Genomic DNA, 13,940 nt, shown 5'->3' with positions numbered 1-13,940 from the left:
CAGATTTCACTACAATTAGGAAAGGTCGTGAAGCAGGTAAACAGGGAAAAAAAATTCCCGTTCATTGTCAGAGGGGAAAAAAAGTGTGAAAATCTCCCACAAGTTTGATTTTTGAAAATCTTCCAGACAAGTTTGGATTTGGAGAGTAATCACTGAATGAAATTTGCCATTCAGGCTCTCCTCCCCGCTAATTATACTAATTCTAATAGCAGGCCTGGAGATGAAGGTAAAAGAAGTACTTTTTCAGTTAATAATTTCCTTTCTAAAGGAAATGTACCCCAGGAAGATGTACTGAACAATATCCCATTTCTGAGGGCATTCAAAAAGACTCGCACGAAAGGTTGGACACGACCTCTCTTAAAAAACGTAGTACAGTAAGCTTCTGCGACTGGAAGCTCAGCGCTCACTCACTATTGTGTCTGCACCGGCAGCAGAAGGACTTAGTCCCACCGCGACGTTAAAGAGTCCCTCTTTGTTCAGCGCTGGTCAGGGACGTAGGGCGCGGTGTTCCTCCGCGCTGGCTGCGTAGGCCCCGCCCCTCTGCGGCTCTGGAGAGCTGCCATTCGGCCCCGGAGTAGCTCCGCGCTCCCAGAATGCACCGGTAGTCCGCGGGAAACCAAAATGGCGAAGGGCTGTAGCGAAGTGGTCTGTGTTTGAGGCCGGTGTGAGGACGCACATTCTCCTCCCCGACCCTCGTCCCCAAGGAATTCGGTGTGTGTGTGCGAGTGCGCAGGGTTCCCGCTGGGGCGGGTACCCAGTGAGTGCCCGGAGTCGCGGGGAAGCGCCCACGGGAACGTGATTGCTTCTATTTTCCTGTATGAAGCGGTTGGCACCACTTAAGTGACCGAATGAGGTGAGAGACCTTGGCTTGGGGACCGACTCTTTGGGAGGAGGTTGGGATGAAGAGGGACGAAAGAAAGGAAGCAAAAGAAAGGGGAAAGATGGAGGATCCGCTTTGGGCAAGTCCTGTGTGGGGGTGTTTTTGCATTCAATGCAAAAACATATGTTGAAAGAATGGATCTAGAGGAATAGTCTGTTAAATGCTGGTAAAAATAGGGACTGGAGGAACGAGCAGGGCATTCGGGGAGTGGAGTCAGTTGGTGGAATTAGACAAAACGTTAAGACAGGGAAGCTGTGTTTGGAGGGCAGGAAGGAACCTGGGGGCGGGAGACGGTTGGAGGGGCAGGATGAACCTGTGATGAGAGGGTGGGGAACCGAGGGGAGGAGCCGTCAGAATGTGGGGAGCCTGGTAGAGGGGCTGCCTGGCACTTTAAGGGGTGCTAAGGGAAGTAGCAGTTTGGAACCAGACGGTGCTGGAATTGTGTGGAATTGTGGTCGGGGAGTCTAGTGGACGGGCTGGATTGAGTGGGAGGATGAGGAAAATACCCCTGGAAAGCAAGCCCTGGAAGCTTAAAAGGGAAGAAGTGATAGGTGAATTGATACTGGGAAGAGATAGATACCTTTTATTTGGAGGCATTTTTTTTTTGTGTTCAATTAAAATTTCTTGCTCTGATATTTGTATTCATCATTATAACATAGTTACTTATGGCTTTAAGGGATTTAACTAAAATTTCCAGGATTTCTTAACGAATTTCCGTACTGCCAGAACTCTTATCTGTGATTTACAATCTGCTGTCCTTGGTGGTTAGAATTTTTCTTTGGCAGAGATGGATTTATTAAGTGATACGAGGAATTGTGAACAATAGGAAAAGGGGTATGGAATGCTGTTTGATTCTTTAAATAAAACAGTTAACTTTGGTTGGAGATATTATGTAACAGTAATTAGAATTTGAAAACCCAGACAAGCCTGTAATTGACATAGAAAAGTACCTCATGAGATCAGAGTAGAGCTAGAAATATGTAAGTAGTGGTTGATTTGACTCCATTTTCTCTAGCAGTAAGTAATTTTCTCCTTCAAATAGATTCCTTGTAATCTTCATATTAACTTCTCTGCAGTTGTCTGCAGACTTTTCAGCCTCTATGTTTTAATTTTTCTTTTGGTAATTTCTTTTTTGGGAGGGAGTAAACTTAAAGGTAACTGTGGGTAAAATGTAATTCTTTTTAGGATGCTGGTCAATGCTTTAAATGAAGCCCTTCTTTTCCCCCCCTCTTTTTTTAGTTTTGAAGCAGGGTCTCCCTATATAACTCTGGCCAGCCTGGAACTCACTTTGTGTTCCAGACTGGCCTTGAACAGACAGAAGTCTGTCTGTGTCTGAACACTGAACGCTGATGGAGATCAAAGGTGTGCACTACCATGCTCTGCTGATACTAGAGTTTGCACCAACAACTATCATTGGGTGTACAACTATACTTAAATGTGTCTTGTGAAGAAGTTTTTTCCCTTATTTGTTCAAAAAGTACATATTGGTGACTTTCTGTGTTAAATGAATTCTTAAATACTAGAAATACCGTTGTTGAACAATAGACATGTTCAGTGCTCATGTAGAGTATGCAGTTTAATTTTGAGTGATGAGGAATGATAGAACGAATACACACACATGCAAACTCCATTTAACACCTTCAAGCTATACAATTGACATTTGATGATAGTAATGGTTAAAGTACAAAATAGATTCATGGGTTCTAATGAATCAGAATGGAGTATGAATGGAGTATGCTATTGAGATAAGCTGAGTCCAGAACTAAATGTCAGAAAAACAACACAGCTGAGATTAGAGAAGACAAAGACATTCTGTCAAATGGATACACCCTGAATTTGGGGGAAAATGTCTAAGACATTAAATTAAAAAAAAAAACATATGTGGGGTTTTTTTGGGGGGGGTGGGAGAGAATGTGCTAGTGTCCATGGAGGCCAGAGGCATGAGATCCCCTCAGACTGGAGTCATAGGTGGTTGTGAGCTGCCTGATATAGGTGCTGGAGACCAAACTCAGTTCTTCTCCAAGAGCAATATGAGTTTTTAATGGCTGAGACATTTAAGGCTATCCTTTAGTCCCCTTAAAGGATATTTTTCACCTTTTTATAGTGGTTCTGAAATTTAACCTGCTGTAATGAATGTTTGTTTGTTTGTTTCTTTCTTTCTTTCTTTCTTTCTTTCTTTCTTTCTTTCTGACTTATTTCTTTGTGTATGGAGTTTTGCCTGCACGTGTATGTGTGCACCAGTGGGAACAGTGCCCACAGAGGCCAGAAGAAAGTGGCTTATCCCTTTGGAACTGGAGTTAGAAATGGCTCTAAGTTGCTATGTTAATGCTGGGAATCGGAGGCCCTGGGAATTGAACTCAGATCCTCTGGAAGGACAGCCAGTGCTCTGAGCCATCTCTACAGTCCAAGAATTCATTTCTTGTGAGCAGATAGGGGCAGGAGGGTCCAAAGTTCAAGGCTATTCTTAGCTCTATAGGTGTTCACAGCTAGCCTGAGACACATAAGACCCTGCTGAAAAAAAAAGTAAAAATGGTTACCAAGGGCTAAATAATATAATCATAATATAATATAATCATAATACAATCATAGAAGTAGGCCTTATACTTAGACATAAAGTGATGGTTGATCTTCATTGTCAATTTGATAAGATTCAGAATCACCATGGAAATATACCTCTGGATATACCTATGATTGTTTTCAGAAAGGTTTAACTGAGGAGGGAAGACCCACCCTGACTATGTGAGGCACCATACCCATGGGCTGGGGTCCTGGATTGAATCAAATGGAGGAAGCAAGCTGAGCATGAACATTGATCTTCCTGACTGCAGATATCAGTGCACTAGCTGTCTCCTGCTTCTTCTACTATGCCTCCCCCTCCATGATGGACTGTACTCTGAAACTGTGAGCCAAAATAGACACTTTCTTATGTTTTTGTCAATTTTTTTACACAGCAATGAGAAAAATACTGAATGCATATATTAATAGAATTTCAAGTCATGAAGAACAAAGGAAGAAGGATTGGCTCAGTAAGATTTTTCATCATAGCGCTGAGTGTAGTAAATGAACAGCACCAGGCGTCGTGGGGAAGGGTTCTATGTGTAGGAACTGAATGAGTCAGTTAGTATTTATTGCTCAGCCTCACCTGGCACTCCTGTGCTGAAACTTTCTTCCTTTCCTAGCTAGAACTACAGGTTCCTGCCACTGTACTGTGAGTTGCAGTGAGGACTGAGATGTTTTTAGGTCTAGAAGACCTTAGAGAAGCTTTATGCACATATCCTTTTATTGTATGCCACTTTTGTAGTCAAAGAATGTGATCCAGAAAGCTCTGCCTTGATGTGAGCTTCTAAGATGACATGAACAACGCCCAGCAATCCCAGATTGATGCAGAAACATTGTGAGCTTTAGAAGCAGTGGTTACTTGTGGAAAGAGAAAAATTTTAAGTTATCTTTGGCAACTTAATATGAAGTGTTAATAGGATATATTAAGGATTCTGGGCAAACAGTTTGTCCTTTTCTGGTTTGTTTTTATCTTTTTTTTTCTTTGATATAATGCCTGTAATCTCATGAGAGAGAGAAAGGGTGTGGAGTTTGGTAGTGGGGGTGATCTAGGACTAGTTGGGGATAGGGGAAATTATAATCAGAATATGGAGTATGGAAAAATTATTTACAATGAAAAGAAACAAAGTGTGACTAGAAATATAGTCAGTATACTTTGTTGGTGTTTTTAGGACAGAGTTTCATGTAGCCTAGCCTGGCCATGAACTCCTGATTTTAGTGCTAGAATCGCAGGTAGTGTGCCAGTTAATACTACTACTTAATTTTTAGTGGCTAGTTTTTATGGAATTAAAAATATACTTGATTTATTGGGATTATAATTACATTATTCTCCCCTCCCCTTTCCTTTGTTCAAACCCTCTCCATAGACATCTCCCTGCTTTCTTTCAAATTTGTGGCCTCTTTTTTATTGTTACATATGTATATACATACTCTTAAGTACATGAACATTCTTAGTCTGTATAATGTTACTTATGTATGTTTTAAGGGATGATCATTTGGTATTGGATAACCAACTACTGTGCTCTTCCCTGGGTAAGACTATTTTTCCCACTAATTAGCATTCCTTAATTGCCTGTAGTTTTTTTGTATAGGGTTCAGGATTCCTGGGCTTTGCTCTGCCATTGTTGATCTGTCTGTCTGTCTCTCTTTCCTTCTGAAACAGGGTCTTACTTTGTAGTCCTAGCTGCTGTGGAACTCACTGTGTAGATTAGGGTGGCCTTGAGCTCAGAGGCCTGCCTGCCTTTGCCTCCTGTGTCCTAGGATTCAAGTGTGTGTCTTCTTGTTGAGCTCATGTTTAGGCATTCATATTGGTGAGACCTGGGTGTCCTGTCTGACATTCCTAGCAGCCACACATTCATACCCCACCCCCCCAGTCTCTGCTGTTCTCTTACTCAGTGTCCTCAGGCCTTAGGTACAGGAGTTGTGTTACAGATAGATCTGTTGTGCCTGGACTCCATAACTCTTGATTGTGGTTTTATGTAATGGTCTCCCATCTATTGCAAGGGGACGTTTCATGAGTGAGAACTACACTTAACTGTGGGCATAAGTAAAAATATTTAGGATATAGTTAGGGATTGTGCTGGTTTAGTAAATGTTAGTTGTAGTTTGTCCTCTAAGATCCTTGACTTCACTAGCCCTAGGTAGCTGGCTAGGTTTCCAGTAACATGCAAGATTTTTCTCTCTGTGTGGTCCCTTTAGAGATTTACTATTAGAGAGTTAATAGTTATCACTAAGGTATGCATGCCACTACTTCACCGTAAAGGTTATTGTGCCAGCTGTTATAGCTAGGTAGGACTGTTGTCATTGGACAGCTTGTGTGGCAGCTTCTGGTACCGTGAAGCTACTGGTGCTCAGGGAGGTCAGTCCTGGTTGAGGCATCTCGGCCCACTGTCTGAAGTTCATGGTGTCTTCAGGGACTGATCTTCTACCACTTGGGTAACCAGAGGCAATAGCAGAGGCCTGTAATGTTTTAGGAGTCTTTTGGACAATCCTGACCAACAACTCAAAAGTGGGTTTCTTATGTGTGGTATTGGGGATTTTGTTAGATAGTTTTTGGCTCTTAGAGGGAGCATTGTCAGCCCAGATGAAAAATTCATTTAAACCATATGTGTATATATATGACTTACATGTATATTTATGGAGTTAATATTTATTGTGTATGTGTAGTTGCTACAGCATACATGTGGAAATCAGAGGACAATTTCAAGGAGTTGGTTCTATTCTGGGTCTCAGGGATAGAACTTACAGCTCATCAGACTTGGTGACAAGCTTCTTTACCTGCTGACTGTTTCACTGACTCTTAATGTTTAGATGTATTTTTATTTTATGTGTATGATTGCTATGCCTACATGTATGTTGTTCGCCATGTACTTGGTGTCCATGGAGGCCAGAACAGGATGTTGGGTTCCCTGGAACTGTGTAAGTTGTTAGCTGCCATGTGGGTGCTGGGAAACAAAACTGCAAGAGCAGTAAATATTCTGAAGTGCTAAGCCATCTCTCCAGTTTCTCTGTGGAGTTTTAATGAAGTAAAGTAATTCAGTAGAGGTAGGGAAGGGGAGTTGGTTTATGTGAATTACCTTTTATGACAAGAAAGTAGGTCTAGAGGCTGGAGAGGCGGCTCAGTGGTTGAGCACACTTGTTCTTGCACAGGACCTAGGTTCAGTTCCCAGTACCTACATGGTGGTGGTTCATAACCATCTGCAACTCTATTTCCAAGGGATCCAATTCCTTCTTCTGACCTCCAAAGGCACCACCAAGTTGCACGTGGTACATAAACATACATGTAGGCAAAAACACAGAATAAAATGTATAAGTCTAAAAATAAATAAAAGAATGTAGGTCTGAAATTGATTAAAGGCAAATATATAAACACAGTCATTTGGAAATAAAGAAATATTGGGATAGGTTGGGGACCTGTTGTTTCTCAACTTATTCCTTAAATGTGGGTGCCTATGTATTCTCATATATGTGTGTGTGTGTATGTGTGTCTATATGTATGTGTGTATATATATACATATTCATATGTATATATAACATATGAATGAATAAGGCTGAAGAGAAAGTTCAGCTGCTTTTCCAGAGGACCCTAGTTCTATTCCCAGTTCTCACATGGTGGCGGTGGCTCACAGTCATCTGTAATTCCAGTTCCAGGGGAATCTAGTACCCTCTTCCAGTTTCCTTGGATACTGCATGCAAGTCATATACCATGTACATGCAGACAAAACACTGAAACATACATTTTAAAGATACCTTATTTTGTATTATGTGCCTGTGTGTATGTGCATGTAAATGCAGAGTCCAAGGAGGCCATAAGGTGCCAGGTCTTCTAACAGGTTGGTTTGCGTCTCCCAGTGTGGGTGCAGGCTGAACTCTGAATTGACGAAAAAGCAGATATGCTCTTAACTGATAAACCATCTTCTCTATTCTCTAGCCCCTTTGCCTTATTTTTGTTTGTTTGTTTGTTTGTTTGTTTGTTTTTTGAGTCAGGGTCTTTAGATGAGGTTACCTTTAAACTCAGATCCTTCTGTTTGCTCCTTGAGTGCAGGGATTAAAGGCATACACCATTGCACCTGGCCATTTCTTACTATTTAATTTTTAAAAATTAATGTATGATAGTTTTTTTTTTTTAATTTCAAAAGCTAAGAAATAGAGTAGAGGTAACTTTTCTAAAGTAAAAATTATTTTTTAAATTGTGTTTTACCTGTGTAAATATCCTTGTAGGTGTGCCTGATACCTGTGAAAGCCAAAAAGGGTTGGGTGTCAGAACCCCGAGACTAAGGTTGCAAACAGCAATGACCTGTTGTGTAGGTGTTGAGAGTCTAGCCCAGCGCCACTGGAATAGCGGCCATTGCTCTCAAACAGCCACTTAACCATCTTTCTAGTCATAGAGCTAGCCTTGGATCTGCCTATGTTATGCCTTCTGGTGTCTGTAGAACTTCAGTTTCTTTGATGTTAGATGTTTGTATATTCCTCAATTAAAAAGAAGGCATTCAGGCTCAGATTTTATTTTACTTAGATCTATCTATCTAAGGTAAGAGAATTACTTTCCCATAGGTTTGGTGCAGGATTGCATCTGAGTCCCGTTTTGGCTCTACTGAGCCTCGTGGATTTGACTGTTTGAGTCCACCAAAAGATGCCATCAGAGTGTTTTGTTGTTGGATTATATCCTTCACATCACATGGAGTAGAAGAAATTGTAGGAAAGAACATAGCAACCATGTCAGTTTGTGCTGTTTAGAAGAGCTCTGAATGATGGCTCATGCCTATAATCCTAGCCCTTTTAAAGCAGAGGCCAGCTTGAGCTACAGTGTGACAGCCCGTTTCAAAACAAACAAAAAACCCAAAAAGATGAGACTTGTTTTAGGATAGATCAAGTGGTTTTTGTCTTGTTTGTTTTGTTGTTTTGTCCCTTAGCTCTGATTCTCTCTCCCCCCCCCCAAACTATTGAAAGATTTTTTTTTTTTTTTTTTTTTTTGCTTTATAGATTGGTGAATCAAGGGCAAGGTGGCGGTGTGAAGTAGGATTAGATTTTCCTTCCTTTTTTTCCTTAGCTGCCGAGTGGTTCATCTTGGACTAGAGTAGTGGCAAGGGTACTGGAAACGTGATTGTGTTGGAGGTGTCATGGCTGATTGCTGTTACCAGAGAAGAGGAGGGAAATTGGATCGGCACAATAGAGGGGTGAAAGTTCCTACTAGGGAGGTGAGTCCTATTTTGGGGGTGGTAGCTTTCAGCCCTTAGATTAAACTACCCTTAATGTAGTCTTTATTTAAACAGCCAATTGTTACTAGTAGTTTTCTGACTGTGTACTGTTTATCTGTGCACTGTGTGCAGTAGGGGTGCGGGAGGATATGGTAAGCAGGCCCAGCAGTTTTCTAAGAACACAGACTGTATACAGGTGGAGAGTAAAGGTTTTTTTGTTGTTGTTTTGACACAGGGTTTCTCTGTGTAGCCCTGTTTATCTTGGAGCTCACTAGTGTAGACCAGGCTGACCTGAAATTCAAGATAGCCACCTGCCTCTGCCTCCTGAGTACTGGGATTAAAGGTGTGGGCCACTGCCATCCAGCTAATAAAATGTATATTGATCATATTCCAACTATTCTCAGACCACCTCCTCTCTAATTCCCCTCCTCCTACTTTTGAACTGTCCCACTAAGCCTAGATTGTACTGGCTGTATGCTCCTGGGTGTGAGTGCTATACGCTAGGACTTCATATGTGTCTTGAAATTGTAGCCTCAGAAAGTACTTTTTAAATGCATTTTGTTTGTTTGTTTTGTTTTTGACACAGGATTTCTCTGTGTAGCCCTGGCTGTTCTGGAACTACCTTGGACTCACAGAGATCCATCTGTCTCTGCCTCCCCAGTGATAGGATTAGAAGCATGCTAGACCACTGCCCAGCTACATTTTAAAATACTTGATGGTATGTGTGTGCTATAACAGTCATGTGGAGGTCAGAGGACAACTTGCTATAGTTTATTTTTTTCTAGTTTGTGAGTTTTGAGGTTGTCAAACTTGGCAGCAAGTACCATTTCTTGCTGAGGCATATTACTGGTCCAGAGATTAGATTAAGCTATCTAGGCTCTAACAATTAATTCAGATGTTCTCCTAGATAAGTAGAGGAATAAATTGGGAAGATAAGATGGAGAAAATAGTCCTTTTTCCTTAATCTACATTATTATTTAAACTATTCAGCCAATTGCTAAGTTGTTAAGTCACAGACTTATTTAATATAGGATAGTAAACCAATGAAGAAAGACTTTTTAAGTCATTTGTTACCTCGGGCTTTCAATGGAGTGCATTTTCTATCAGATTATGCATCCTGGGGGCTGTCAAGATGGCTTAGCAGTTAAGACTGCAAACTGCTTTTGTAGAGGAACTGAGTTTGATTTCCAACACCTATATTTTGTGGTCCCCAACTACTTGTGATTCTGGGGGATCTGATACCACTGACCTCCAAGGTCACCTGCACCAATGTGTGCACATCCCTATATAGATATATACACATAATAAAAAATAAAGCTAACAATTTTTTAAAAATCTTTAAAAATTCTGTTATATTCATTTGTTTGTTTTGAGACATTTTCTAAATGTAGGTCTGGCTGTCCTGAGACTTGCTCTGTAGACCAGGCTGGCCTTGAACTCAGAGATCTACCTGCCTCTGCCTCCCAAGTCCTGGGATTAAAGATGTACAAACACCACTCTGGCTCTACATATAAAATTTTATTGTTAAAAATGTAATATTTTATTGTTTAACATGTTTTGGCACCCTTAATTAGTTTCTTATTTTAAAAGAAACTTTATCTATTTATCCATCCATCCATCCATCTATCTATGTATAGGACAGTTTGGAGTAGGACTGAGCACAGGTCATTTCTCTTGACAATAGGCACTCTTAATGTACTATGCCATCTTGCTGTACCACATTTTTAGTACTCATTGAGTATGGGTGTGTATTCATATCATCGTGCACATGGAGGTTGGAGGACAGCTTGTCAGATTATATGGGTTTGAGGGGAATATTTCCCAGATGAGCCATCTTGTGTCCATTTCTCCCCCAACTCCTCTCTTTGAGACAGTGTCTCACTAGGTGACCTGGAACTCACTATATAGAGTGGGCCTTGAACTCAGAAAGATCTGCCTGCCTTTGCTTCCTAAGTGCTGGGCTTCTTAATAGCTTTTCTAGGGATTTGGCTGTGGACAGAATGGATAACTGAGGTCAAAGGGTAAGGGTAACTGTTTCTAGGTTGGGTTCTTGTTCCCAAACACAGCATATTAGTGATTTCAGAAGGGAAGAAACACTGACAAAACAAACAAACAAAACAAAAAGGGAAGTGAACAATGACAAAGTTTAATGTTTGGTCTAAAAATATATGCTGTGTAATAGAAGTAATACAGTGGAGAGTAAGACAAGTACATAACCATCACAAAAGAGAGAGGGTATGTCAGAATAATAGCAAAGCACAGAACTGTGTCTGAGGATGTTTGCCTCTTGGTTGTATGGTTTCCATTCCAGGGTTAGAGAGCATTCTGCTGGCTTATTGTTCATAGTTATGCTATTCAGGTTTGGGTTATTGTAGTGGTTTGAATAGGTTTGGCCCCCATAGGTTCATGTTTGGAATGCTTGGCCATAGAGAGTTGCACTTTTAGGAGTGTGGCTTTATTGGAGGAAGTGAGTCACTATGTAGGTGGGCTCTGAGGCACCACATCTGCCTGCATGTGTAAAACCCAAATGAAAAGGACCTCACTGATCCGTGGAGAACTGCAGACGCACCCCAAATCACTCACGAGAAACACAACTTGATGCAAATCGCAAGAGGTTTACTGGCTAGCCAGGGCTGTCTTTCCTTCAAGCCCGCGCAGGGGCAGCGGAATTCAGCAAAAGAACAAAAGAAGTTTACAGCTTTTAAGGGGGCATCTACAAACCAGGTGGGGGTGGAGTTAGGGAAGGGGGAAGGCTGAGAGTGGAGTTAGGGAAGGGGGAAGGAGGGGGAACAGGTCACTAGGTCATCGATACATTTGATCTCAAATTCCTAAGATGGATGGTGTGTCACTTTATAATTGGCTATTTCGAACTAATTTCACACTATATATCATGAGCTCCAGTTCAAGGGGGGTCAGGCTTATCTCAAACTTTTAGCATCCTGGCACCAACTGTCTCAGGGCTGTTAGTTCAAAGCCTGGCCAAGCTAATCTCGGGCCCATAGCATCCTGACACCATGAATCTTAAGGTTTGTTTAGTTAGGGCCATCTGTTCAAATGGTCAGCTAATTTTCTGGGACTGAGGCAACACAGTGTTTGACTTACAGGTTTTTATGTCTTTGCTTTTAAGAGTAGGGTTTAGGGGATCAACTTATGATTTTTCTATCTTTCACATGCTACTATGCTTCCCACCATGATAATGGACAAAACCTCTGAAACTGTAAGCCAGCCCTGTTTGCATGTTTACCTTTGTTGCCTTGGTCATGTCTTTACAGCAATGGAAACCCAAACTGAGACAGAAAGTTGGTACCAGGAAATGGGGTATTGTTGCGATAGGCCTGACCATGTTTTTGTCTGAATGCTTTAATTGGGACTTGATGCTTAATGGGCTGTACTAGTAGAAGCATGGAAGACAGTGGTGCTGAGGGTGATTTGAACTGTAAGGGCCTAGCTCAAGAGGTTTGTTTGGTTGGTTGGTTTGGTTTTTCGAGACAGGTTTTCTCTGTGTAGCCCTGGCTGTCCTGGAACTCACTCTGTAGACCAGGCTGGCCTCGGAACTCAGAAATCCGCCTGCCTCTGCCTCCCAAGTGCTGGGCTTAAAGGCATGCGTCACCACTGCCCTGCGCTCAAGACGTTTTAGAGAATAAACGTGTCCTAGAAACTGTTCTTACAGTACTTTATTGAAGAATGTAGCTGCAATTTGCCCTTGTCTGAAAAGTCTGCTTGAGGCTAAAGTGAAGAGATTTAGATTAATTGCATTGACGAAGGAAATCTCAAAACATCCACCATAGACTGTGTCCTGTGGTTTACTCTAAGAGCCTTTTGGTCAGATATAGGAAACTAAGAAAAAATACAAACTGTGTGGTTCAAAGATGAAAGGGGAACCAGGAAGTGGAATGGAGTTAAATCCTGTTTGTGTTCAGGATATTAAATGGAATTAATGGAGTGGTGGCCTCGAGGCAAGATCCCACCCAGTTAGTTTATTGTTTTAAGTGGTTTGCATTTGAATAAGGGAGAGTTAAGTCATGTTTGGCCTTATTTTGACCTGGCTATTGTTTTCATTTGGACATAAGGAGATATGGTTGTGTGTCAGACTGACAAGGGATAGTTTGTGATGAAATTCTTGGTTAACTTGACTATATCTGGAATGAACTACAGTCCAGAAATGTAGGGCACATCTGTAATCCAGATCTTGAGGCTGGAAGACAGGCTTTTTTGATCTGGATTTTGAGGCAAAATGGCTATGCTTAGAAAGATCTTGAGAAAAGAATTTTTAAAAAGCTTAGGTCCAGGTGTAGTGGTTCAAGTCTTTAATCCCAGCACTCAGGAGGCAGAGGCATGAAGATTTCTGAGTTCAAGGTCAATCTGCAGAGCAAGTTCCAAGACAGCCAAGCTTAAGCAGTGAGGGAGATGGAAAACAGAAAGCTGCTGCTGATGTAACAGAAGAAGGGGGCCATGCTTAGCTCCAGTAAGCAGCAAAACTCGGCTTCTTAGGCCATGTAGCTCTGGGTTTAGTCAAGAATAGAAGGGACTACTGGGATAATTGATGCTGGTAACTAGAGCTAGGAAGTTCATGGTGATTAAGAAGAGACCAGCATCACTGAGGTGAAACGTGTGAAGTGTTTTCTGAGAGTACAAAGAAGCTGCCTTCCAGTGATAGCCAAGCTCCTGTTTCAGCTGGACTTGGTAATGTATGAGAGGCCCCCAGGCTGAGTGGTTTGAAGTTATGATGGGGTCATGGAGAGCAGGTGAGGCTAGGCAATGTGAAGGGCCAGGAAAGGCCACTGGTGAAGGTACAGCCTCAGTGACATTGAAGACCTAGGACTGAAGAGACCATGCAAAGAAGTTGGGGCTTGGTGCCATGAAGAGAGCCTGTTGCTGAAGCCTAGTTGCAATGGAAGACACCAGTGTATTGGAGATATCAGTATGATGGGATGATCACCAAGAACAGCAGCAGCAGTGGAGTGGAGTCAGCCATAGCCTAGCATGCTACAAAGGGCAGAGCAGAAGTGACCCAAGCCCTTTGGAGGAGCTCGGAAGATCATATGTGAATCCCAGACACTGGAATAAGAAGCTGTGAATTTGAAGTTGCCTTGGAGACCCCAAGACGTTCGAGATGCAAGAGCTGTGGGATATCTGCTGAGGAAAGCTGCTGACAGGAGTGGAAACAGCCCAGGAGAAAGAAGTGTGTTGTAGTCATCAAAGCTGAAAGGAGTTGGACATCAGACATGGAGATGCAGAGTTTAGAGTTTGCCCAGCAGGTTTTTGGTCTTGCTTTGGTCTGGTATTTCCCAACTATGGCATTTTTG

At 41.9% G+C, this 13,940-nt stretch overlaps 1 protein-coding gene across 6 annotated transcripts in view; it reads left to right on the top strand.

The window, feature by feature from the left end:
• Nucleotides 1–581: 581 nt before the first annotated feature.
• The window catches only part of Mtf2 (metal response element binding transcription factor 2), a 53,679-nt gene continuing 40,320 nt past the window's right edge, over nucleotides 582–13,940 (top strand). For 5 of the 6 annotated variants that reach the window (XM_034509280.2, XM_034509279.2, XM_076937779.1 and 2 more), the window contains exon 1: nucleotides 582–853. Coding sequence is in view for 2 of the 6 variants with exons in the window: in XM_034509277.2 (XP_034365168.1) it covers nucleotides 849–853 (5 nt within the window). In the remaining 4 variants the exon portion in view is untranslated. Of the gene's footprint in view, nucleotides 854–3,581; nucleotides 3,782–13,940 lie in introns of all 6 variants that reach the window. The other variant, XM_076937778.1, reaches the window with a different exon arrangement.

The sequence above is a fragment of the Arvicanthis niloticus genome, chromosome 7, assembly GCF_011762505.2.
Source record: "Arvicanthis niloticus isolate mArvNil1 chromosome 7, mArvNil1.pat.X, whole genome shotgun sequence".
Taxonomy (NCBI): domain Eukaryota; kingdom Metazoa; phylum Chordata; class Mammalia; order Rodentia; family Muridae; genus Arvicanthis; species Arvicanthis niloticus.
This window is presented reverse-complemented; position numbering and strand designations above follow the sequence as displayed.